The 26892-nt window shown below is 46.6% G+C and overlaps 1 protein-coding gene across 3 annotated transcripts in view; it reads right to left on the bottom strand.

Annotated features, from left to right (window-relative positions):
• The window catches only part of Flnb (filamin B), a 175676-nt gene that overhangs the window by 85146 nt on the left and 63638 nt on the right, over nt 1-26892 (bottom strand). For all 3 annotated transcript variants that reach the window (XM_004669088.3, XM_004669089.2, XM_004669090.2), the window contains exons 2-8: nt 22915-23163; nt 19654-19751; nt 18297-18444; nt 5757-5875; nt 3919-3996; nt 2498-2660; nt 1012-1209 (exon numbers count right to left, since the gene is read on the bottom strand). In XM_004669088.3, the coding sequence (XP_004669145.1) occupies nt 1012-1209; nt 2498-2660; nt 3919-3996; nt 5757-5875; nt 18297-18444; nt 19654-19751; nt 22915-23163 (1053 nt within the window). The remainder of the gene's footprint in view (nt 1-1011; nt 1210-2497; nt 2661-3918; nt 3997-5756; nt 5876-18296; nt 18445-19653; nt 19752-22914; nt 23164-26892) is intronic.

Here is a 26892-nt window from a genome sequence, read left to right as displayed (position 1 = left end):
CGAGTGGTTAAAGGTCTATGTGGTCCACGGAGACCGGTTCTCCTGACGTCCCACAGTACTGAGGCCCAGGCTACCAAAGCCTCAGGGTTTCCAGCAGCAGCTTGGGGGTGGCACCAGGCTGGTGCAATAGCAGTACACAGTCATGTAAGGCCAGGCAGCGTGGGCTTCGGGGCACTTACTGCTGCCAGGCTCAGTCCTCGACGCCAAATCTAATACACTTGGGTCTCTGCATACAGATGCAGTACCCCTCATCTAAATGCTCGAGGCTAAAATATATCATTTCATATGTATATTTAAATATTTACAAAGATTTAACAGGCTGGTCACACCTCATGTGAAAATCCACAATCTTAAATGTTCTAAAACCTGTAATGATTTCAAATATCACGTCAGTGCCCAAAAATTTGGTGGGGGGACGGTGAAGTAATTCAACTTTCGGGCTTTCAGATGAGGAATGTTCAATCCATTCGAGAGGCTGGATGTAGCATGACCCCCATGAGTGCATGTGATGAAGAAACAGCCCAGCGCAAGGAAGTCACCTGGCTACCTCGTGCTGAACAGACCCTTGAGTGACACTTCCACTGCAGATGTCTCGTGCTGGCACAGGCCCAGGGGCAACTGGGCAAAGCAATCACACCCCACAGCCTTTGAAGCCAGGAGCCAACTAAACCTTCCTCTCTCTTTTTTTTTTTTTTTTGTTTCTCAGGCTGACCTGGAATTCACTCTGTAGTCTCAGGCTGGCCTCAAACTCATGGAGATCCTCCCACCTCTGCCTCCCAAGTGCTGGGATTAAAGGCGTGCGCCACCATGCCCGGCTCCCTGCATTTTTCTTCTTATATCAGTTTAGGTATTTTGACAGTGGGAAGAACACAACTTGTCACAGATATCTTGGGGGCAATGTAAGCCACTTCCTGCCGAGGTAGCCTTGCCAGGAATGGGGTAGGGATTGGCTCAGTGCATGGTTTCAACACCTCACTGCACATTGGGGCACCTGGCCAGCCCCACACTCACCTTCCCCAATCTGCACGACGAAAGGGCTCTTGGGAATGCTGTCCCCAGCAAAGGAGACCTTGACCACATGCGGGCCAGGCTGCACGGGCTTGTACACGCAGCGGAACACCTGGCTGCCCCTGTCTTCTATGAGCAGCTCCACGGCGTTCTTGCCCTGGGCGTCTTCCACCTCAACCCCGATGTCCCCCACACCAGCCCCTGCGAGAGAACAAGCATGCCACCAGCTCAGCTTCGCCTCTTCGAGGGCCGGCTGCTGGCGGATGTAAAGGGGAAGTGGAAGGGGACCCTCGGGGAAGTTCATCCTGGCTGGGTATGGTGGTGCACACCTTTAACCCCAGAACTCAAGAGGCAGAGGTACGAGGGCCCCTGTGAGGCTGGGCCATAAACACAGTGTGGATTCCAAGTCAGCCTGGACTAGAATGAGACCCTACCTTGAAAACCCCAAACATGAAAATAGAATTTTAAAAAAAAGTAGTTGAGTATGGTGGCTAATGCATATCCCAACACTTGGGAGGCTCAGGTAGGAGGAGTGCTGTGAGTTCCAGGTCAGCCTGGGACTACAGTGATACCCTACCTCAAAAAAACAAAACAAACAATATATTAAAAAAAAAAAACTGTCATCTTGGCTCAGCAGTTAAAGGCTGACCTTGCAGAGCTTCATGGCCTGGGTTTGAGTCCTGAGTACCCATGTAAGGCCAAATGCACAAAGTGGTACATGCATCTGGAGTTCATATGCAGTGGCAAAAGACCTTGGTAAATCCGTACTCTCTCTCTCTCCTCCCAGATAAATAAAAAAAATATTTTTTAAAAAAAGAACTGTCATCTTGTGGTGCTGTGGTTATCACTGAATATCTCCACATTTTCAATTCTTAGGATTTTTTTTTAAATATTGAAATCTGACAATTCTAAAGTCGTCTGATTTGTTCACTGACCCCCTACAACCTTGCATAAAACTTGGTTTAACAGACAATTGGTAAAAGTAAGTTTCTCTGGAAAATTCAGAAAAGACAGAAATTTGTACAGAATCATACTATTGATCAAAACTCGAGTGAAGACCTGGGACTGGGGAAACGGCTCAGCAGTTGAAGATCCTTCCAAGTCTGCAAGCCCGGGTACAATCCCCGTGACCACATAAAGCCAGAGACACACAGTGACGCACGCATCAGGGCTTGCGTTGTAGCGTCAGAAGACCCTGGCAAGCCCATTCTCTCTCTCTCTCCCTTTCAAATAAATAAAAGCATTTTTTAAAACAATGAAGACCATGCCTGGCATGGTGGTACATGCCTTTAATCCCAGCACTCAAGAGGCAGATGCAGGAGGGTTGCATGAATTTGAGGCCATCCTGAGACTACATAGTGAATTCCAGGTTGGCCTGGGCTAAGAGTAAGACCCTACCTCAAAAAAAAAAGGAATGAAGACCTATAAAAATATAACTGACTCATGAGGGGGGAAAAGACAAAGAGGGGTTTAGCGCGGCAGAATGTACCAGCTGTGTAGATGTCAAAGTAGGTGGGCTTGTTGGCAATGTTCCCTGCAGGTTCCAAGCCAGGGCCTTTGGCGGTGACCTTACTGGCATCCCCTTGGGCCTTGTCGACATTTACCTCAAATGGGCTCTTGGAGATATGCTGTCCTGCGAACAGGACTATGACCTACAAGTGACAGGAGAGATGTGACCACATGCTTACGGCTCAAAGGACCAATATCCAATCTCATACATTAGTGGTTTTCTTTCTCCCTTTGCTGTTGTGTTCTCCAGACTGGACACCCAAAGATGGCTACAACCAAGGTAAGCAGATAAAATCAATTCCCACCTGGACTCATTGGCCATACGGTTAGGTCCTGGACAGCATGTCTTTTGCAAACTAAAAATGCTTACATCAAATGCCCTTAGCCCTCTACCAGGAAATAACCACCTGAAGTTAGATGTGCAGCTGCTTTAAGAGCACAGAGAAGGAGCCACTCACTGTCTCTCAGGACGGAAGGCAGTCTCTCAAAGTTTCAAACGTAAGAGTCACAGTGTTTTCCATGCACCAGAACCATTCTCAGAGACATAGGCTTAGACAAATGACAAACTGAGTGTTCATTCCTCAGTCTAGAATTCTTCAAAGGAATTTGGTTGGGTTTCATGTGAACCCACACTTGGCTGGAATGAATCAATTACATCAGAAATGTTTTTATTCAAGAGCTCATTCCCTCTAGTCCCTGCCTGAAGAGATGGCTCAGGAGATTGCTTCCTGTACAAGCACGAGGGCCTGAGCAAGCACGAAACTGCCCTAGTTTGAATCTCTAGATCCCGCATAAACAGCTAGGTGTGGCCACCTATGGCCGCAACCCCAGGCCCACCGAGGAACAGAGGCCCGACAATCACTCGGGGCCACCAGAAAAAGTGAGCTGTGGTATCAGTAAGAGACTCTGGCTCAATTAAGAACAGGTGGCCCCCACATTCTGCTCAGGTTACCATAGGCAAGTGCATGGGACACCCTAAGGGCATATTCACAAGCATGCAAACACCACCTTACACACACACACACACACACACACACACACACACACACCTATCGGCTTACAGTGTTTGCCTAGCAGTTGAGAGGCCCTGGGTTCCACTGCAAAAACAGGTACCAAGACCATTCTACTTCCCAAGATCTTTCTTCAACATATACTAGTCCAGGGATGGGAGAGATGGCTCAGTGGTTACAAGCACTTGCTTGGGTTTGATTCCCTGGTGCCCACATAAAGCCAGGGAGGGGCACGTGCATCTGGAGTTTGTGGCATGAAGCCTGGATCATTTATTCTCATTCTCTCTCTCCCCCTCCTTGCAAATAAATAAAAATATTAAAATTGGAAAAAAAAAACAAACCAACAATCCCAAAGAGCAGCCCACGCCACAGCCAGGATGTGTCATCTTACCTTGTGCAGCCCGGTGACCTTGGGCAGGTACTCCACAGAGTACGTCTTGTTTTTGTCACTGTCAGGGGTTACCTGTGCCTAAAAGAGAAGATGATCGACAGTTACAGAAGATGCCGGCACTGTGTCAGCGACGCCCCTGCAGCAAGCTGTCAGGTCAGGTGCTCCGGCGGGGCTGACCGTGTCCTGCGCCGTCACTCCAGTAGAGGCTCCAGGGAACAGGAACGAGAGGGCACAGTGGCGCGCTGGCTGGGGGCTACCGATTTCTCAGTGCAGAAGCAGCAGCAGCTTCACTTAATCGTTTATTGGCTCAGTGGCCGTTATGAGCTTAGAAACGCCAGATCAAATGCCAGATACCAGAAATAAAACAATGACAGACTGCAGGGATGTCTCAGTGGATAAAAGTGCTTCTTTACAGAGTCTGACAGCCTGGGTTTAATTCCCCAGGACCCACATGAAGCCAAATGCACAAAGTGACTCATGGGTCTGGAGTTTGTGTGCAGCGGCAGGAGGCCTTGGTATACTGATTTCCTCTCTCTTTCTTTTTCCCTCCCTCTCCCTCTCCCTTCTTGTGTCTATCTCCCATCTTCCAAGTAAATAAATAGGAACAAAAAAAAGAGCATGTTGGGAACAGACCTTCCCCCAGCAGGGAAAATAACAACACATCCATATACTTGGAACTTCAAATCATGCTAAGTGATAGGAATGAGATATGGACCTGAGAAAAGAACTGAATAGATAGACAGATAGACAGAGACAGACTGACCGACCGAAGCCAGGTGTGATGGCGCACAGTTTTAATCCCAGCACTGGGGAGGCAGAGGTAGGAAGATTGCTGTGAGTTCGAGGCCAGCCTGAGACTCCACAGTGAATTCCAGGTCAGCCTGGGCTAGAGCAAAATCCTACCTCAAAAAACCTATATATACACACACACACATATATGAAATAAAATTATATATATATAAAATACTAAAGCCAGATATGGTGGTACAAGCCTTTAATACCAGCACTTGAGAGGCAGAGAGGTAAGAGGATCACTATATATTCTAGCCCAGTCTGAAACTAATTTCAAATTAGACTGGATTAGAACAAGACCCTACACTGAAAAACCAAAAAAGGGAGGGAAAAAAAAAAAAACATGTGCAAAGGCCATGAAAAGAGACACAAAGAATGGTAGGAAAAGAGTACACAAAAGCCACCTATATTGGGTTGAGGATGGTCAGGAGTTAAGGGAGCTTGCTTGCAAAGCTTGCTGACCCCAGAACCCATGTAAAGCCAGATGCACAAAGCGGGTACATGTGTCTGGAATTCATCTGTGGTGGCAAGAGGCCTTGATGTACCCATTTTCTCTCTATCCTCCCCACTCTCCCTGTCATTGAAATGAGTAATTTGTTTGTTTGTTTGTTTTGTTTTGTTTGTCAAGATAGGGTCTCACTCTAGCCCAGGCTGACCTGGAATTCACTGTGTAGACTCAGGGTGGCCTTGAACTCATGGCAATCCTCCCACGCCGTGTGCTGGGATTAAAGGCATGCACACACACCCGGCTATGAACACATTTTTAGAAGTAAGTCACCACTGTCTAATAGACCACGTAGCCCAGCCTGTGGCCCACTACTGCAACCTTGTCTTCCAGAGTGCTGGGTTCTTGGGACTCGGCTTGGCCGGTGCAAAGCACTGCTCTGCTCTGGGCAAGTTACCTCAGCCACCGTGGACCTCGGGCCTCTGGGTGAAAGCTCTAATGAGGAAATGAAAGGATGCACAGAGCCCGGTCCCAGGCCCTGTTGCAAGCCCCAGAAGCTCTTGGGGGGTGCTGGGCAGGAGAGAAGTGTCCTCCAACATACCTCCTCCTTGTTCCCCTCTGGATCCTCCACGAACACCATCACGTCTCCTTGCCCAGCACTGATGGTGTCCACGGTGAACTTCGCTGGTTGCTTCACCATGTTTCCAGTGGGTTCAATTCCTATCATGAGTTTACACATTTTGAGAATTGAGAGATGAGGGCTGGAGGGATTACTCAGTGGTTAAGGCATTTGCCTACAAAGCCAAAGGACCCAGGTTCGATCCCCCAGGACCCACATTAGCTAGATGCACAAGGGGGCACACACATCTGAAATTTGTTTGCAGTGGTTAGAAGCCCTGACTCGCCTGTTCTCTCTCCCTCTCCCTCTCCCTCCCTCCCTCTCTCTCTCTCTCTTTCTCTCCCTCCTTCCCTCCCTCCCTTCATCCCTCCCTTCCTCCATCTTTCTAAACATTGTATTCAAGGGCCTGAGAAATAGCTCAACGGTTAAACATGCTTGCCTAGGCTATCTCTCCAGCCCCCAGAACCCAGATTTTGAAAAATTGTATCAAATAACCTGAATGAATATAGAAAGGGGACTATTTGGAATGAAGGAAGGAAATTAGTAAGGGGAGGATGAGGGAGGATGATGGAGGGCAAATAAAATAATAAATAAAATTTTTTTTTTTTTAAAAAAAGAGAGAATTGAGAGATGAGACCCAGCCCTGTAGATCCCATGTAGGTGTCAAGGACAAATTTCCAGAAACAGAGGCAACCAGATAGGTTCAAATCCTTCTAAGTTTTCTCTGTTATTTAAAGAACATTCAATTCTGTAATATTCAGATAGATTTAGTTGGGGGTCCGTACAATAATGAAAATCAATGAAGGTTTGCCTTGAGAGAGACCATGCAGGTGGAGGAAGGTCCATCTTCATTAAACACTATTTGGTGTAGCTTCTAAATATTGTATTCAAGGGCTTGAGAAATAGCTCAACGGTTAAACATGCTTGCCTGCAAAGCCTGAACACAAAGTGGTACATGTGTCCGGAGTTGGTTTGAGCAGCAAGAGCACTTGGTGTGCCTATATTCTTTCTTTCTCTCTCTCTCTCAAATAAAGGAACCAATTTTTAAAACTGTATTCATGCCAGGCATGGTGGCACATGCCTTTAATCCCAGCACTCAGTAGGCAGAGGTAGGAGGATCACCATGAGTTCGAGGTCACCCTGAGACTACATAGTGAATTTCAGGTCAGCCTGAGACACAGTGAAACCCTTCCTCAGGGAAAAAGAGAAACAAAAAAACAAAACTATTCAACCAGTATCTTTAAATTATTTTTCAACTTTCTTCCCCCCCCCCTCAATTAGACTTTTAAGATAATTGACCAGGGGCTGCAAGGATGTCTTAGTAGTTCAAGACACTTGCTTGCAAAGGCCTAAGTTCGACTCCCAGCATCCACGTAAACATGGCATTTCACATTCATATGGGCATTTGCAGCAGCAAGAGACCATAGTGAAAGCACACAGAAGCATGCAAGTAAATAAAAAATAAAAAGATAACTGAACAAGTTCAAGCAGACTCAGAAATAAGGACAGGAAGGGATCTGAGGGGAACAGAACCAAAGAGGGTACAGTGGGAAAGAAAGACAAGCACCGCAAGTTCTCTCTCATATGCAGAGCCAAGATATTAATTAAGTCATTTGTATGGAGGGTGGGCATGCCAGAGCCTGGCTTAAGTGGGTGGCTTGGAAACTGAACCCAGGCCATCAGGCTTTGCAAGCCCTCTCCTTTAACTGTTGGGCCATCTCCCCAGTCTCCCAGAACCTAGATTGTTTTATATATTTTTATTTATTTATTTGAGAGAGGGAAGAGACAGAGACAGAGAGAGAATGGGCTCACCAGAACTTCCAGCTACTACAAACGAACTCCAGATGCATGTACCACCTTGTGCATGTGGCTTACGTGGGTCTTGGGGAATCAAATCGAGGTCCTTTGGCTTTGCAGACAAGCACCTTAACCACTAGGCTATCTCTCCAGCTCCCAGAACCCAGATTTTGAAAAACTGTATCAAATAACCTGAATGAATATAGAAAGGGGACTATTTGGAATGAAGGAAGGAAATTAGTAAGGGGAAGATAAGGGAGGATGATGGAGGGCAAATATAAGAACAGTAAAATGGGGAATATGACGGAGAGCAGAGATACGAAAGAGAAAGTGGAGGAAGGGAGCAGAGGGGAGGGGAGGGAAATACCATGGTTTGTTTTCTGTAAGTATAGAAGTTATCAACAAAAAATATGTATATAATTAAAAAAGAACAGTAAAATGGTTTACATGTATGAAAATGTCATATAGAGAACTGGAGCGATGGCTTAGTGATTAAGGCAAAGCCGAATGACTCGGGTTCGATCCCCTAGGACCCACATAAAGCCAGATACACATGGTGGCATATGCATCTGGAGTTCTGTTTGCAGTGACAGGAGGCCATGAGGCTCTCATTCTCTCTGCCTCTTCTCTCTCTCTCTCTCTCAAATAAGTAAATAAAATGTATTAAAAAAAATTTTTTAAATTTATTATTTATTTGAGAGCGACAGACACAGAGAGAAAGACAGATAGATAGAGGGGGAGAGAAAGAATGGGTGTGCCAGGGCTTCCAGCCTCTGCAAACGAACTCCGACGTGTGCGACCCCTTGTGCATCTGGCTAACATGGGACCTGGGGAGCCGAGCCTCGAACCGGGGTCCTTAGGCTTCACAGGCAAGCGCTTAACCGCTAAGCCATCTCTCCAGCCCAAAATGTATTTTTTAAATGTCATAAAGAGTCAGACGTAGAGGTACATGCCTTTAATCCCAGCACTTGGGAGACAGACGTAGGAGGATTGCCGTGAGTTTGAAGCCAGCCTGAGACTATAGTAAATTCCAGGTCAGCCTAGGCTAGAGAAGACCCCACTTAAAAAAAAAAAATCATAAAGAAACCCCTAATTTTGTAATGCTTGCTAAAGAAATTATTAACAAGATAACTGAGCAAATTAAGACAGATTCACATAGGGATAAGAAATACTGTCCTTTTTCAGATAACTGAGTTTCTGTGTTCATTGCAGAACGACTCATAGCCAAGAGAGATTAGGATTAGGCTTACATGCCCATCAGCAAACAAAATGATTCAAGAAAATGCACAATGGAGTACTATTCAGTTACAAAGCAAAATGAAATCTCTTGTTGCAAAAACGGATGGGACTGGAGGATCTTATGTGCAAAGAAAAAAGACAGAAAATTGGGCACTGGGTGTTCTTTCTCACATGTGGGAGGAGCTGGGAGTGAGCATGAACGCTGAACAGTCTTTACGGGACCCTGGGAAGGGAGGGGCTGCCTATGTAGAAAGCATGGGTGGATTTGATCAGTGTGCACTGTACGCGTGAACAAAAATATTACACTGAATCCCACTAATAGGCGTAATTAAAATGCTAATAAAAATTAAGGGAAGCGGGTGTGGTGGCGCACACCTTTAATCCCACCACTCGGGAGGCAGAGGTAGGAGGACTGCCATGAGTTTGAGGTCACCCTGAGACTACATAGCAAATTCCAGGTCAGCCTGGTCTAAAGCAAGACTCTACCTCGAGGGCCCACCATAAGGTTATAAATATGTTTGTGTGGGGAGGGCACACTCTCTGGGCTTCCTAACCTCTCCCCAACTTCCAGCTATTGGTGAGTTCCTCCTCCTGAGCAGAGGGGAGCATCTCTCCACACGGGCTCTTAATCCCTCCAGCACCCACATGGCAGGAGCTCTGTGAACTTTCTTTTTTCTCCAGTTTTCCCAGCCCTTCCACATAGGATCTCTAGCCACGTGGGTGTCTTGCCTTGGTTCTGTACTTCCCTAAATAAATATAATAATTTAGTTAAAAAAAAAAAAAAACAGCCAGGCGTGGTGACGCACGCCTTTAATCCCAGCACTCAGGAAGCAGAGGTAGGATGATCACTGTGAGTTCGAGACCAGCCTGAGACTCCATAGTGAATTCCAGGTCAGCCTGGACTAGAGTGAGACCCTACCTTGAAAAATGACAACCAACCAACCAACCAAACAACAACAAAAGACTCTACCTTGAGTAAACCTATAAATAAATAAATACTAACCAAAGAGGCTGGAGAGATGGCTCAGTGATTAAAGGTGCTTGCTTGCAAAGCCTGTAGGCCAGTTTGATTTCCCCAGTACCTACATAAAGCATCCTTTTCTTCCCTCCCTCTGCTTGCAAATAAACATAAATATTGTTTTAAAGACTACTACATTTAAAAAGAAAAGAAACAAACCATTGCTTTCTCCCCAAAGTGTAAGTGTGTGACATGCTATCTCAGCTCACTGTCAATGCTATGATCAAGACAGAACATTCATTCCACAACCACAGGGACCTCTCATGCTGCCCTTGGGAACCCCACCTACTTCCTCCCACCCCACCCTCTTACCAAACCCCCTCCAACAACCACTAATCTGCTCTCCATCTCTGTAATTTTACCAGTTCAAAAGCATTACATAAATGGAATCACATATTACGCAAGCTTCTGGAATTGGTCTTTCTCACTAGGAATTCAACCAGGCTGTTGCCGGACCAGTACGTGTTATTTTGCGTTGATAAGGAAGGTTCTGGGGTATGGACAGTTGTTCCAGGGAAGTTTTCTGTCACTAACAAAGCTGTGATAGGGCTGGAGAGATGGTTCAGCGGTTAAAGTGCTTGCCTGCAAAGCCAAAGAACCCAGGTTCAATTCCTCAGAATCCATGTAAGCCAGATGTGCAAGATGGTACATGCGTCTGGCATTCCTTTGCAGTGGCTAGAAGCCCTGGCATGGGTCCTCTGGCTTTACAGGCAACTCCGCCTTAGCCACCAAGCCACCTCTTCAACCCTACCTCGCCCTTTTTAATGGTTACTTGGAAATCTGTAATAGGGACTATCGCATCATCTGCAGCGGGGACAGATTTTTTTGTTTGGTTTTGTCTTGTTTGGGGGCCGAAGTTTGAGGCAAGGTCTCACTGTAGCCCAGGCTGGCCTGGAACTTATGGGGAAAGTCCCACTTGAGCGCCCCACCACCAAGTTCAGGGACTAAGGCATGTGCCACTTGCTATGCCAGAAGGCTAAGGGACATTTTGTTTCTGACTTTTCAACCTTGACCTCATTATCTTTCCTCTTTTATTTATTCATTTATTTATTTGTGAGACAGAAAGAGAGAAAGAGGCAGAGAGAGATAGAGAATGGGCGCGCCAGGGCCTCCAGTCACTGCAAACCTGGAACTCCAGATGCATGCACCCCCTTGTGTATCTGGCTAACGTGGGTCCTGGGGAATTGAGCTTCGAACCAGGGTTCTTAGGCTTCACAGGCCAAGTGCTTAACCACTAAGCCATGTTTCCAGCCCCCATTATCTTTTCTTGCATAACTCCACTGTTAAGAGCTTCCAGTATGTTGAATAGAATGGTAGTGAGTCTTTCACCACTAAATACTCTACTGAATTAAAGAAGTTCAACCTCTAGTTATCTTTTTTGGCTTCTGCTAAGTCATGCACGACTGATGGATTTGGTTAGTTGCTTTTTTCATCATTGACACGCTAATGTAAATTTTCTACACTAACATGTACAGTAGATTATGTTGACAGTTTTTCTAATTGTGAACCACCATCTTGGTTTTTTTGGGGGGTGGGAGTTCAAAAACTCACTGGCCTCAAACTCAAAGAGATCCTCCTACCACTGCCTCCTGAGCACTAGGATTAAAGTGTCTGCCACCATGTCTGGCATGAACCAACAGGTAGGAGGATCCTCCCATCTTACACTAATAATTTTTTTAAAAAAAGAATACCCACTTGGTTATGATGTACAATTCATTTCCTTTTTTATTTATATTTATTTATTTATATTTATTTATTTTATTTTTATTTTATTTTATTTATTTACTTGCAAGTAGAAATAGATAAAAAGAGAAACAGTGAGAATGGGTATGCCACGGCCTCCAGCTACTGCAAAGGAATTGCAGATGAATGGGAATTCCAGATGCATGGATCACTGTGCATCTGCCTTAATGTGGGTACTAGAGAACCAAACCCAGTTTGTTAGGCTTTGCAGGCAAGCACCTTCACTACTGAGCCATCTCCCAGCCCTGAGATTCGCTTTCCCTCTGCTTAGGCGATCCATGCGCTCCTTTTCTGGTACAGGTTTCGTTACTAGTTTCATTAAATGAGCTGGGAAGTGTGCTCAACTTGTGTTTTTTGAAAGAGACTGTCTAAGACTGGTTCTAATTCTTCTCTAAAGGTTTAGAGAAATTCTCCAGTGGAGCCATCTGGGTATCGAGGTGGCTTTTTTGAGAACTTTTCAATTTTATAAATTACATTCCCAAGTGATTATAAGATCTTTCAGGTAATCTGGGTTGAATCGTGGCAGGATGTGCCTTTGAAGGAAAATCAGCAGTCATAATTTTGCTTGCATGTTCTTTCTTCCTGTTATTCCAAGATTTTTTTTTTTTCCTTTAAGTTTCCTTTCTGTTCTATGTAGTTCCTTTAAAAATGTTGTCTCTTTTTTTCTGGTTTTTCGAGGTAGGGTCTCACAACTAGCCCAGGCTGACCTGGAATTCACTATGCAGTCTTAGGGTGGCCTGGAACTCACAGCGCTCCTCCTACCTCTGTCTCCAAGTGCTGGGATTAAAGGCATGCACCACCACACAGGGAGTCCTTTTAGGGTAGAGCTGTTGGTGACAAACTCTTTCAGTTTTTCATTGTCTGAAAATGTAGGGACTTCCCCTGCTCAGAAAGATTCTCAATCAAGTATTCATTTCTTTCGTCATTTGAAAAACACAGCCGCTTTCTTAAGACCTCCGTGGTTCTGAGTGGGAGACCTGTCATGCTATTATCCCTCGCGGGCAAGCTCCCACGCTGCTTAAAACTTTGATGGGCTTAGCCTAGCCTGTCACCTCAGCACTTGGAAGGAGGAGGAAGAAAGATCAGAAGTTTAAAGACCATCAAAAAACAAAAAAAGAAAAAGAAAAGTTTTAAGACCAGACTGGGATACATAAGACCTTGTCTCAAAAAAGCCAAAATAGGGCTGGAGAGATCACTCAGCAGTTAAGGCACTTGCCTACAAAGCCTAAGGAAACTAGCTTGATATACAAGGTATACACCTGGAGTTTGTCCACAGTGGCTAGAGCCTCTGATGGCCGGATTCTCTCATAAAAATAAATAAATAATAAAAAGAAATGTTTTCAGGGCTGGAGAGATGGCTTAGTGTTTCAGTGCTTGCCTGTGAAGCTTTAAGTACCCCGGTTGAAGGCTGGATTCCCCAGGACCCATGCACAAGGGGGTACATGTGTCTGCAGTTCGTTTGCAGTGGCTGGAGGCCCTGGCATGCCCATTCTCTCTCTCTCTCAAATAAATAAATAAATAAACAAAAAATTTAAGAAAACATGTTTAAAAAAAAAATCAAACAAGCCAGGTGTGGTGGCACATGCCTTTGGTCCCAGCACTTGAGAGGCAGAGGTAGGAGGATCACCATGAGTTTGAGACCAGCCTGAGATGGCATAGATGGCATAGTGAATTTCAGGTCAGCCTGGGCTAGAGCGAGATCCTTGAAAAAATAAAAAAAATCAAACAAGCAAAAATGAGAGAAAGAAAAACCCAGAGAATTCATTCCTATGTTATTCTTTTGGGTCTCAGGTCCTTGGCTGTCCTGCCTACTTTCATTCAGAGACTTCTTACATGTAATACTGCAAAATAACCAGGGAAGTTACTGCACTTAGCAGGAAGAGCTAGGGAAAAAAAAAGAAAGCATTGTAGATAAAAACAACGAACAACAACAGCAAAAAACCTGCAGGCGGGGATGGTGGTGCACACCTTCAGTCCCAGCACCCAGAGGTGAGAGGATCACTGTGTTTTTGAGGCCATCCTGGGACTACAGAGTGAGTTCCAGGTTAGCCTGGGCTACAGTGAGACCCTACCACAGAAAAACCAACCTGCCGGTGTGTGGTGCTGCACACCTTTAATCCCCTCTGGTGAGGTTCACTGTGAGTTCGAGGCCAATTTGAGATTACATAGTGAATTCCAGGCCAGCCCTACCTTGAAACCCACCCATCCTCATAAAAAATACCGACTTTAAGCCAGGCATGGTGGCACAATGCCTTTAATCCCAGCACTCAGGAGGCAGAGGTAGGAGGACAGCCAAAAGCCTGAGGCCACCCTGAGGCTCCATAATCAATTCCAGGTTAGCCTGCACTAGAGTGAAACCCTACTTTGAAAAACCAAAAAACCAAAAGGTCTGAAAGAAGGCTCAGAATTTCAAGAAAAAGGAAAGGGTTATTAGCAAAATGGATTTAGTTTTTACTTTCTTCATTTTTCTTTCCTTAAAATTCTCAGAATCATCAGGTCCTTTAACAGTTACACATAAACATCACCTACACGAATGACAAGCAGCCACTCCGTCCCGCTCTAGCAGCTGGTCCAACGACCAACTCCACGGCCTGCGGGCGACTCGGTTGGGCTCGTGTCCCCTGGCTGACCAAGGTTGGCTGAAGGATGAGCCACAACCCCACACTCTGTAAACTCCTTTGCTCGCCAAGGGGAGACACAACTGGGGACCTTGCTTACTCAAACTGAGGGGTGCTGAGAGCTCGCTCTTTACTGAATGATTCGTACAGAAGAACATGGGTTTTGGACTAGGTTTCTGCTCAGCTCAAGGATGGATATTTTCTTTTTAAAATTTTTATTTGTTTATTTATTTATAAGCAAAGAGATACAGAGAGAATGGGCATGGCAGGGAACTCCAGCTGCTGCAAATTCCAGATTTATGTGCCGCTTTGTGTAAAGGGTGGATATTTTCAATGAAGCTAACGCCACAAGGGTGCCTGTCAGAAAGACCCCAAGCCCTCTCTTCTCTCACCCCACTCACACCTGGCGCCTCAGGGCTCAGCAGATGCATCATCCATGATTCAACATCCAGAAGATAAAACAAACCTCTGGACCCTTCTAGAAACCAGATGGAGTGTTCCCTGTTCTTAGTTCAGCAGGAGAGACCAGCATGAGATGACATAATGAATTCCAGGTCAGCCTAGGCTAGATAGAGCAAGACCCTATCTGAAAAAGACAAAAAGAAAGCCAGGCGTGCTGGCACACACCTTTGATCCCGGCACTCGGGAGGCAGACGTAGGAGGATTACCATGAGTTCAAGGCCACCCTGATATTGCATAGTGAATTCCAGGCCAGTCTGAGCTAGAGTGAGACCCTACCTTGGAAAACCAAAACAAAGGAGGGGGGAAAGGTGACCTTACCACAATGGGAAAAAAAAAATTACCGAATACTTCATATATACAAATATGAAACAAAAAATGTTTTGTTTCTTCCCAGAGTGGGTAACACTTAACAAAGAAGGAAATGTCAGTGACCAGCCCACATTCTTGAAATATAGAGCCGTCATTTTCTGGAAGACAGCACCATGAAAGGAAACCGCCTCACATTAACAAAGGGAAAACTGGATAGCCAGTGATAAGGTTCTTGCAAACATGCGTTTTATGCCTTGATTAGATTCAACGCGTTTGGTCAGTTTGTTGACACGGGATTTTATGCAGCCACTGTAGCTTTTCTGCCACGAAGGAAACATTATCTTGAAATGTAGACATTCTTCATACCAGCCGTCGCCTTTGGTTATGGTTCAGAGAAAGCAAGTTGGAACAAGCCGGCCTTTGAGTAACAGCAAGTGGGAGGAGAACTCCCAACAGAGCTCTGAGTCCTTACTAATACAAATGACTGCGTATACCGCGTCCCATGAAAGCCCTGAACAGGACAGGATGGGAGATAGAGGACTCTGTGTGTGTGTGTGTGTAAGCAAATGTTATCCCAATTTTAGTTATGAAAGTTAAGACATAAAATGCGTTTCTCATACCCACAAAAAAAATGGAGTGAGCCTTATGGCACTGTTCTCATCTTTATCACAGGGCTTTTTAAAATATATGTATTCATTAGGCTGGAGAGATGCCTTAGTGGTTAAGACGTTTGCCTGTGAAGCCTAAGGACCCAGGTTCAATTCAACAGTAGCCATGCAAGCCAGATGCACAAGATGGTATGTGTGTCTGCATGCAGCTCATTTGCAGAGGCTGGAGGCCCTGGTGTGCCCATTTTCTCTCTCAATCAAATAAATAATTAAAAAACAAAACAAAACATGAAAATAGCCTTTTCTCCTGACCCAAGCCTCCAGGTCCTTTCTTCAGTAAATCTCCCCTGCCGACCAGCCTGGGGAGGGTGTTAGGGATTCCTTCCTGTCTGGGTTTTGGGTAACTTTGTTTGTTTGCTACATAGATGACCTCTCTTTAAGCTCTGAGCTCCTGGCCTTTTCTGACCCCTATGTGAAGATGAAGAGTTTGGGTTCTCATGCTTTTGGGGAGTGTGTGTGTGTGTCTGTCTGCCTGTCTATCTGTCGGGCAGACTCTCATGTTTTGCCTTCCACATAGGTGCACTTTCCAGAGACTTCCTCCATACAGATTGTCCAATGTGAATTCTCCCCCTCCCTTTCTAGCAAGGCAAGGAGGAGAATTTCCTTCCGGCCGGGCCTTTCAGCCTGGGCCTTCCCCTGAATCCTAATTCTCCCCTAAAATAAACCTCATAATTTGTAATTAAGAAGAAAAAAAAAAATAAAACATTGTCAGGCATGGTGGCGCACACCTTAAATCCCAGCAATCAGGAGGCAGAGGTAGGAGGATTGTCGTGGGTTTGAGGCTACTCTGAGACTCCATAGCGAATTCCAGGTCAGCCTGGGCCAGAGTGAGACCCTACCTCAAAAAAAAAAAAAAAAAGAAGAAGAAGCATGAAAATATATTTATTTATTTCCAAGTTGAAGGACAGCGGGGCGGATGGGAAAGGCGCAGGCCAGGGCTCTTGCCTCTGTAAGCAAACTCCAGACACACACCTCACTTTGAGCGTCTGGCTTTACATGGCCACTGGGGAATGAGACTTTGCAATCAAGGGCCTTTAACCGCTGAGTCATCTCCCCAACCTTTATCAGAAGTCAAAGTATGAGGCCACCTAACTGGTGCTTTTGATTGTTTATTTGCTTGTTCTTAGATAAGATCTCGCTACACAGCTCACAATGGCCTTAAACTCACAATCCTCCTGCCTCAGCCTCCCAAGTTCTGGGATTACAGACATATACTGCCAAGCCCAGTGGCAAAAATTCCCCTTTATGAACTGGTGCGCTTGAGTCTGATGTCATCACCTCAGAGTCATAAACAGGATGTCTCAGCAGGGAAGTGTCTGCCAGGGAGTAACAATAGCTCCTACCAGATCTGGAAATCCAAGGCAGTTTTCCTGAGGCCTACAGAAGAAATGATTCAGCTGCCAGAAAGCCAGGCAGGGCTCCTGCTCCGCCACCCCATCTGTGACCAGAACCCGGGGCAAGACCCAGCCCATCCTCTGTGGACAAGGCTAAGAGCTCTCTCTGCTTAACTGAGAGCAGCGGCCCTTCCTTAGACCCGGGGTTACTGCACTCAATTCACCAAGCTATATTCACCACGCTTCATGGTGAAAAAGGAGAAACACTTCTTAAAAGCCTCAGAAATAACATTTTTAAAAAAAACCCAAAAAACAAAAACACAACTTAAGTTTACAAACACGTGAGGCCAGGCTTGGGGGGGGGGTGCCTCAGTGGCTAGGCACTCGCTTGCAAAACCTGCAGGCCTGGGTTTGATTCCCCAGCACCCATATAAAGCCAGATGCACAAAGTAGCACATGAATTTGGAGCTTGTTGGCACTGGCAAGAGGCCTTGGTGCACCCATGCTCTCTATTTGCCTCTTTCTATCCATCTCTGTCTCTACCAAACAATTAAAAACAGAAAAATGTGATGCTGCCAGGCGTGGTGGCGCACGCCTTTAACCCCAGCACTTGGGGGGCAGAGGTAGGAGGATCACCATGAGTTCAAGGTCACCCAGAGACTACATATTGAATTCTGGGTCAGCCTGGGCTAGAGCGAGACCCTACCTCAAGGGGGGAAAAAAGTGATGTTTAGTATGGTGGCTTACCCCTTTATAATCCCAAATTGAGGTAGGAGGATGGCTGTAAATTTGAGCTGCAGAGTGAGTTCTAGGCCTGATCAGCCTGGACTAGAGTGAGACTCTGGTTCAATTCCATCCTCCTCACCAAAAAAGGATGCCTTTAGGGACTAAATGTCAAACTGACAGGATTTAGAATTACCACGAGGACAAATCTCTGGGCTTGTCTGAGGGATCTAGACTGGATTCATCAAGGTAGGAGGACAGCCCTCTAGGTGTGGGCGGAGCCATGCCAGGGGGTGAGGTTCGGGACTTGTAAACCAGAGGAGAGCTGAGTACCAGTATTCACTTCCCTCTGCCTCCTGACTATGGTGGACGCGATGTGGCCAGCGGCTCAAGGGTTCCTGCTGCGGCGCCCTGGCCACCAGGAAGGACGGCGTCCCCTCGAACTGGAAGCTGAAGTAAACCCTTCCTTCTTCAAGTCACCTGTTTTCAGGCCTCTGATGGCAGCAGTGAGGAAAATAACGAGTGGCACAGCATGTGCACTCTGGATCCTCAGGACAGTCCCGGGGCCAGAGTCCAAGCTCGCGGCCTCAGCTCCAACGCGACCCACTCACCTCTGCCGTAGGCTCTGGCTTTCTTCGGGTTGAGTTTGGGTTTTAGAGGAGCTCCCGGCTTGAGCTTGGCCTTGGGGAACTGGGAGAGGTAAGTCATCACCGAGTGCTCGTCCACGTCCGGGTGAATGATCTCCTCAGGAGTGATGACCTGCAGGAGAGGCAGGACGAGGCGGCGGGTGCTCAGCCTGGGCGCTGGGCAGTGGCTCCTGGGAGCGAACTGAAACCACACTGCCCCCCATCACCACGTGTTGTTGATATTGTGCACTGCCATGCCCTTTGGAAGCTAACAGACCCTTGAGAAAATTCTGCACATAATTGCCAGAGATCAAGAGATTTGGGTCCCCTTTCTTCCCTAACCCCCCCACCAAAAAAAAAAAGTCCATTTTTCTGCCCTTCCCAAACATTCTAGAAAAGAGAAAGGAATAAACAATAGTAAGACAGGATGAAAGCAAGCACATTCATTTGTCACCAAAAAAATAAAATCAATAAGGGCTGCCTTATGGACTAGCAGTTAAGGCATTTGCCTGCAAAGCCTAAGGAAACAGGCTGGATTCTCCGGGACCCATGTAAACCAGGTGCACAAGGGGGCGCGTGCAATCTGGAATTTGTTTACAGTGGCTGGAGGCCCTGACGCATCCATTTTCTTTATATATGCCTCACCCCCTCTTCTCTCTCTCTCTTAAAATGAATAAAAATTAATTTACATAGTGCTCACGACTCTACTGACACTACAGATAAAAATAAATAAGCTAGGGCCGGGCATGGTGGCGCACACCTTTAATCCCAACACACGGGAGGCAGAAGTAGGAGGATTGCTGTGAGTTTGAGGCCATCCTGAGACTACATAGTGAATTCCAGGTCAGCCTGGGGTAGAGTGAGACCCTAACTTCAAAAGTATGCCCCCCCAAAAAAAAAATAAAAAGAAAAGGAACAGAAAGAAGTTTGGCATTGGCACACACCTGGCGACTGAGACAAGAGAAGCAGGTCAAGGGCAGCCTGGGCCACACAGAACAGAGGGGAGGAGGCGGGGAGGGAAAAAACAGGGAAAGGAAGCTACATTTGCCAGCCTGCGACACGAAGGTTTCTTTCTGGGTGATCTACCAGTTCCTAGAACCTTGAGAACCTACTATTAAGGATGAATGGTAGGTGGGAGAGTGCCCCTGGCAATGGTCTTTGAAGGTGGAATGCCAAGAAGGTCAGACTCATCTGACCCAGAAAGGCATCCAGAAACAAGCCAGTGGGTGGGAACCGTCTCCCAGGACACAGCAAGCATGTGTGTATATATGTGTACCTGTGAGACACCCATGTGTGTATGTACGTGTACCTGAGGGACACCCACGGGTGTATATATGTGTACCTGAGGGACACCCAGCCAGTCGTCAGCTTGTTGCATGGCTTCTCGGGCATTGTCCACGGGCTTTCGTGGATCCCACGACTCCCAGTCTGGGCACAGGCCTGTTCACAGAACACAAGAGATGCTTTTAGTATTGGTTGGCTAAGAAATTAAAAGAAGCATCAGGAGCGGTGGCACACACCGTTAATCCCAGCACTCAGGAGCCAGAGGTAGGAGGATTGCTGTGAGTTTGAGGCTAGCCTGGGACTACATAGTGAGTTACATTCCAGATCAGTCTGGGCTAGAGTTGAGATCCTACCTCAAAAAAAAGGGGGGGAGGGGGGCTGGAGGGATGGCTTAGCAGTTAAGGCATTTACCTGCAAAGCGAAAGGACACAGGTTCAATTCCCTAGGATCCACATTAGCCAGATGCACAAGGAGGCACACATGTCTGGGGTTTGTCCACAGTGGCTGTGGGACCTGGCTCGCCCATTCTCCCCCCGCCCCCACTCTTCCTCTTTCTTTGTCAAATAAATAAAATATTTTAAGCCGGGCATGTTGGCGCACACCTTTAATCCCAGCACAAGAGGCTGAGGTAGGAGGATCGCCGTGAGTTCAAGGCCAGCCTGAGACTACATAGTGAGTTCCAGGTCAGCCTGAACTAGAGTGCAACCCTACCTCCATAAATTTAAAAAAATAAATAAATAAATGTTACGTAACAATTTCCACTCAACTGATCGTATGTTTGTTTGTTTTTTTTGGTTTTGGTTTTTGTTTGTTTGTATTTTTTGTTTGGTTTTCAGGGCAAGGTCTTGTGCTAGCTCAGGCTGATCAGGAATTCACTATGTTGTCTCAGGGTGGCCTCGAACTCACCGCAATCTTCCTACCTCTGCCTCCCAAGGGCTGGGATTAAAGGTATGTGCCACAACCTATCCCTTAAGGATCTATTACACCAAATGAACACAGTCTACATGAATCAAACCATCTGGGCCTGATGCATCCTTGCAAGGAAGTTTTTGAGCCTATTCCTGGATTCATCTAAGAAAATTAAAGTATATACTACTATGCAATCCCAAAATCCACTTGCCCAAAGGCATATAAACTAAGAAACATTTTTAAAGCCTTTATAAGCCCAAGAAGCACAAGACTGAAGTAAAAGCCTCAGCTTTAACCTGAAAAGTGGGGGCTGGAAAGATGGCTCAGTAGTTAAAGAGCTTGCCTGCAAAGCCCAACAACCTGGGCTCCATTTCCCATACCCATGTAATCCAGATGCAAAAGTGGTACATGCATCTGGACTTTGTTTCTGCTCACTCTCTCTCATCAAATAAATATTTAAACTGAGAAGAGTTCATACACTGTGTCTTGGGATAGAAGGAAGACAGGGGTAGGAAATCAACTAACATCACCTCACAGGTGATCAGGGAAGGAAGATGCTCGAAACAGCCCTTTTCATTTTTTTCCTTATTTTTATTTATTTATTTATTTATTTATTTATTTATTTATTTATTTACAAGCGTGAAACTGGGCATACCAGGGTCTCTTGCTGCTGCAAACCAATGCCCATCCAGCTTTACTTAGATGGCTGGGGAACTGAACCCGAACCATCAGGTTTTGCAAAGCAAGTACCTTTAAAACTTCTGAGTCACCTGCCCAGTCCCAAAGCAGTCCTTCTTTTCTAGCTAGTTCTGTTTTGTGCATTCCATTGTCAACTACCTTCCTTAACACAAAACACCCTGTAAGGGGTCTGGAGAGACAGCTTAGCCACTAAGGTACCTGCCTGCAAAGCCTAAGAACCCAGCTTTATCCCCAGGACCCACGTAAGCCACATGCACAAGGTAGCACATGAGTTTGGAGTTCATTGGCAGTAGCTGAAAACCGCAGCACACCCATATTCTCATTCTCTCTCCTTCCCTCCCCTCCCCTCTCCCTCCCTCTCTCCCTCCCTCCCTCTCTCTCTCTCTCTCAAGCAAATAAATAGGGCTTAGCAGTTAAGGTGGTTGCTGGCAATGCCAAAGGACCCAGGTTCAATTCCCCAGGATCCACATAAGCCATATACACAAAGTGGCGCACGAGTTTGGAGTTCATTTGCAGTGGCTGAAGGGCCTGTCATGTGCTCTCTCCTTCTCTTCTCCCGCCCCTCAAATAAATAAAATAAATTAAAAACAAACAAATAAATAAAATATTTTTAAAATGCTCAGTAAATGGAAAATATAATGATCAGAGTAATATTTTTATTAAAAATGTCGGGAAGCCGGGCGTGGTGGCGCACGCCTTTAATCCCAGCACTTGGGAGGCAGAGGTAGGAGGATTGCCATGAGTTCAAGGCCACCCTGAGATGACAGAGTTAATTCCAGGTCAGCCTGGACCAGAGTGAGACCCTACCTCGAAAAACCAAAAAAAAAAAAAAAAATGTTGGGGGCTGGAATAATGATGGCTTAGGGGTTAAGGCGCTTGTCTGCAAAGCCAAAGGACTCAAGTTCCTTCCTCAGGATTTATGTAAGCCAGATGTACAAGGTGGCACATGCACCTAGAGTTTGTTTGCGGGTCTGAAGGCTCTGGTACACCCATTCTCTATCTACCTCTTTTTCTCTCTCTCTCTCTCAAATAAATGAAAATTTTAAAAAATTAAAATAATGTTGGTAGGTACATAAACACTGACTCCCCTTCCCCCAAGGAAGGGTCTCCCTCAACTATTTAGTCTCAGGGTGGCCTTGAACTCACAGTGATCCTCCCACCTCTGGGCTGGCATTAAAGACGAGCGCCACGATGCCTGGCATGGCTCCGGCTTCTGGACTGAGTGGGAGCCAGCACATCCTGCCCATCGGGCAAACCCTTTAATTACATCTTGGTGTCCACTCAGCCACAAGCCCATCGAGGGTGGAAAAGCTTCCAAATGGACCCTGACCAGGCCCTATGCCACAGCAAGACAGGAAAGGGCAAAGAAGCCAGATATAGCCGAGCTAGTGGTTAATAAAAACTGGTTCTTTCCGTTCAATGGAACTTTTTAGAGTTTTATGCCAAGCCAGCAGAGGGTCATCTGTTTCTGCTGAAGCCGACGCAAAAACTAGGCACTGGTGCAGGAAGACCCAGGGCCGGAGCCCGGAGGGTAACAGCTCCGTTACTGAGGCTTCCCAGAGGCCTGGGTACCTCACTGCACTCAACATCTGCCCTTCAAAGAGAGACCACCTACAGCTCTATCACCTACCTTCCGACAGACCCGACTACCCACAGCGGTGCCAGCGTTCCCTCCACCCATTTCAGAGTTGAGGCCACCACAGCCACTTACCTGGAGCACAGCTGTCTACCAGAGCGCCCAGCGCTTTGCCATCCTGCCAGTTCTGGTTAAAGTTGGTGATGGGCAAGTAGGGGATCTTGTTCTGAATCCATCCCAGCAGCCTCTGCTTCGGCGTCTGCTTCTTGGCGTCGTCGTCCCCCTCGTCCTCCCACACGGGCATGGAGATGGAGTAGTGAAGGATCAGAGTCCATACCAGGCCCAAGATGAGCTTCAGATTCCCATCCACAATGGCTTTACTATCTAGGGAGAAAAGACACAGGTGCAGTCATTCTTTTGGGTTACCTAAGACAAACATGGGCTCTCTGTAAAAAGAAGAACAACTACTAAAAAAAGGCATGGACTCTTCACCCACAGGGAACTGTTAATGAGATAATTTCAGAGTAAAAGATGCAATGCTTCAAAATGCTTGAGGGTCGCGGGCTGGGGCGATGGCTCAGAAGTTACAGGCACTTGCTTGTAAAGCCTGCTGACCAGGGTTCCATTCCCCAGCCCCTCACGTAAAGACAGATACACAAAGTGGCACAAATATCTGCCTTAGTGGTATGAGACCCTAGCATAACCAAACATACATACAAATTAATTTAAAATATTTGATGAGCCGGGCGTGGTGGCGCACGCCTTTAATCCCAGCACTCAGGAGGCAGAGGTAGGAGGATCACCGTGAGTTCGAGGCCTCCCTGAGAACAGAGTGAATTCCAGGTCAGCCTAGGCTAGAGTGAAACCCTTCCTCGAAAAAAATAAAACAAACAACAACAACAAAAAAAATATTTGATGGCACTCCATTCACAACAGCTGGGAAACAGAACCAGCCTAGATGTCCCTCCACTGATGAGTGGATAATGAAGACGTGTCACATTTACCCAATGGAGTTCTATTCAGTGGTAAAGAAAACTGAAATTATGAAATTTGCAGGGAAATGGAAAGGATTACACTTAATGAGGTAACCCAGGCCCGAAGGTGAAACACCACATGCTCTCTCTCATATGTGGATGTCCTGGTTTACACAGAAGCAGTGTGTGTGCATGTGCGTGTGTGCAGCAGTATGCATGTTTGTATGGGCACGTGCACATGTTTGTGTCATGTGTGCATGCTTGCCTTCTACCTCATTTTTATTAAGTTTTGGATGTGTACATGCAGGTATGTAGATGTATGGATGGTGTGTGTATACACGGGCATGTGTGTAACACAGTATTGTGTATGGATGTCAGAGGTCAACCCCCGGGTGTCAGTCCTGGCCTTCCATCTTGTTTGAATCGGGGAGCCTTCTGTTTGCTGCTGTGAAAACCATAGCTGACTCCAACTCCCCTCACTGTAGATGGGTTGAGATGATGCACACATGCATGCCACTGCACAGCAAATGCTTTTAGCCACTGAGCCATCTCCCCAGACCTCCACCTTCTCCTTCTCCTTCTCATTGGAGACATGATCTCTCAGTGAGCCACGAACTCATCAGTTCAGCTCCACAGGCAGATAACAAGTCCAGAGCATTCTCTGGTCTTCACCCCCAGCACCGCACCAGGGTTCCCGCTGCAGCACATCCACGTATAGCTTTACAAGTACAGCAAACACTTTGGGGCCGAGCCACCTCCCCCTCCGCACACACGCGCATATTAAATGTCTCTTTTCACTAGCAATTACATCCTGCTCATGTTCTCCCTGTGAAAACTTGTTTCTGTTTACACTCCTACCTAGAGACTTAAGAGGCTTTTCATGTTGAGTTATCAACCTTGTTCATCTCGGGTGCTCTGACAAGCACTCGGCCGGAAGATGAAGCTATGAATACTTGCACGAATGCAATGAGGTAGCCTCTGGTGCCAGGACGGCGTGACAACCCAAGTCACCACCAGCCCCTTTCTCGTCCTACCCCGTGGGAAGGTTTATTTTGGCTTGCAGACTTGAGGGGGGAAGCCCCGTGACGGCAGGGAAAAACGTGGCATGAGCAGAGACTGGACGTCACCTCCTGGCCAACATCAGCTGGACAGCAGCAGGAGAGTGTGTCAAAAACTGGTAAGGGGGAACTGGCTATAACACCCCAAAGCCTGCCCCCCTCAGCAACACGCTTTCTCCCAAATACGCCATCAACAGGGACCAAGCATTCAGAATGCAGGAGTTAGTGAGGGACATCTGACTGAAACCATCACACCTGGCTTAACAGAGCATCCCATAATCCCAGCCAGCCCATCCAGCTCTCTCTCCTTTATTCATGTTTTGTTTTTTGGTTTTTCAAGGTAGGGTCTCCTTCTAGCTCAGGCTGACCTGAAATTCATTCTGTAGTCTCAGGGTGGCCTTGAACTCATGGCAATCCTCCTACCACTGCCTCCCAAGTGCTGGGATCAGAGGCGTGCAACACCACGCCCAGCTGTTTTGTTGATTTTTCAAGGTAGAGTTTCACTCTAGCTCAGGCTGACCTGGAATTCACTACATAGTCTCAGGGTGGCCTCGAACTCACAGCGATCGTCCTACCTCTGTCTGGGATTAAAGTATTAGAGGCATGCACAGTCTTGCTTTGTAGTCTAGGGTGGTCTCGAACTTGCAAAGCCCCTGCCTCTGGCTGCCGAGAGCTGGGGTTAGGAGTATGCACCACCACGCCTGGCTCTCTGTACTGTACCTGCTTTCCATCTGCTCCTATTGCAGTTCATCATCTCCCTCTCCCTCCTCACAGAATATCATCCACATCTACCCTTTACTCTTCTGGGAGCCTTGGGTACAGTTTCTGCCATGTTCTTATTAAATCTCTTGGCAAATCTCTATCTGCACCTTCCCGTAAGCATGCAGCCTTCCTTCTTCCTGGTGCCTTTGGTAGCCATGAAATTGAGCTGCTGTTTACAATGCCTCGATACCATCTTTCTAGTCTGGCTTATTTTTTTTGGGGGGGGGGGGAGTAGTTTGAGGTAGAGTCTCCCTCTAGCCCAGGCTGACCTGAAATTTACTATGTAGTCTCAGGCTGGCCTCAAACTCACAGTGATCCTCCTACCTCTACCTCCCAGGTGCTGGGATCAAAGGAATGTGCTGCTATGCCTGGCCTTCCTTTCCTTTCCTTTTTTTTTTTTGAGATAGGGTCTCACTCTGTAGCCTAGTGTACCCTGAAATCAGGCTGGCCTTGAACTCTTTATGATCCCCTTGCCTGGGCCTCCCTGGGGTGACAGGTGTGAGTCACCATGCCTTTTTCAAGAAGACTTTTTCAAAAAGATTTTAGGGGAAATATGAGCCAGTTAAAGTCTCAGCCAAACTTATGAAATATAAAATGCCTGAGACTTCTGTTTCCAATGAATTCAGGGTGGGTGTCCTAACAGGAAAGCCCCCTTTATGGTCTCCCTGGGATAAATGATAACCTTCACTCTGCTATTCCAAGATGCTGGAGCGAGAACAGGCTTGATTCCAAAAGTGATTTTGACAGGTGAAGGTTCAGATGCTTAACTGAACTCTTAGAACAATAAAAAGATGGAAATTTGCCCAGATGGTCTCCCCGTTCTCATGCATAGGAAACAGCAGACTCCCCCAGGCCCTCCCAGAGTTTAGGTTGGCCCAACATTGCTGCACATGCTCTGCTGACTATAAACTCAGAGAGGCACGAGGGCAGGGCAAGGCCGAAGCCCCTTTGTAGCTTGAGAAGCCCTCTCAGGCACAGAACCACCGCCCGCCCGGCCCCCAACTCCGCCTGGCTTTCAGCGGGCTGGAACCCGGCCATGCGCTTGCCTCTCCTCGTCACCCCAATCTCAGCTCCCACCTAAGTGCCCCCGGCTGGACATCGTGAATACTCAAGCCACACACTTTAACTACCTACAATTATCGAAATGGGGGCAGTGACTCTTTTTTTTAATTGAATTTTTTTAATAGCTAAAATGTTATTTGAACTACTGCCAACTGCAAGATGGAACTTCTATTTTTAGCACTCTCCAACAATGTCTTTTGAATACCTATTCATTAATTTGTAAAAAGAGAGGGGGGAGGGAATGAATGAGAATTAGT

The sequence above is a fragment of the Jaculus jaculus genome, chromosome 16 (genome assembly GCF_020740685.1).
Source record: "Jaculus jaculus isolate mJacJac1 chromosome 16, mJacJac1.mat.Y.cur, whole genome shotgun sequence".
Classification (NCBI taxonomy): domain Eukaryota; kingdom Metazoa; phylum Chordata; class Mammalia; order Rodentia; family Dipodidae; genus Jaculus; species Jaculus jaculus.
Note: the sequence above shows the minus strand (reverse complement) of the source record. Positions and strands in the feature narration are given on the sequence as shown.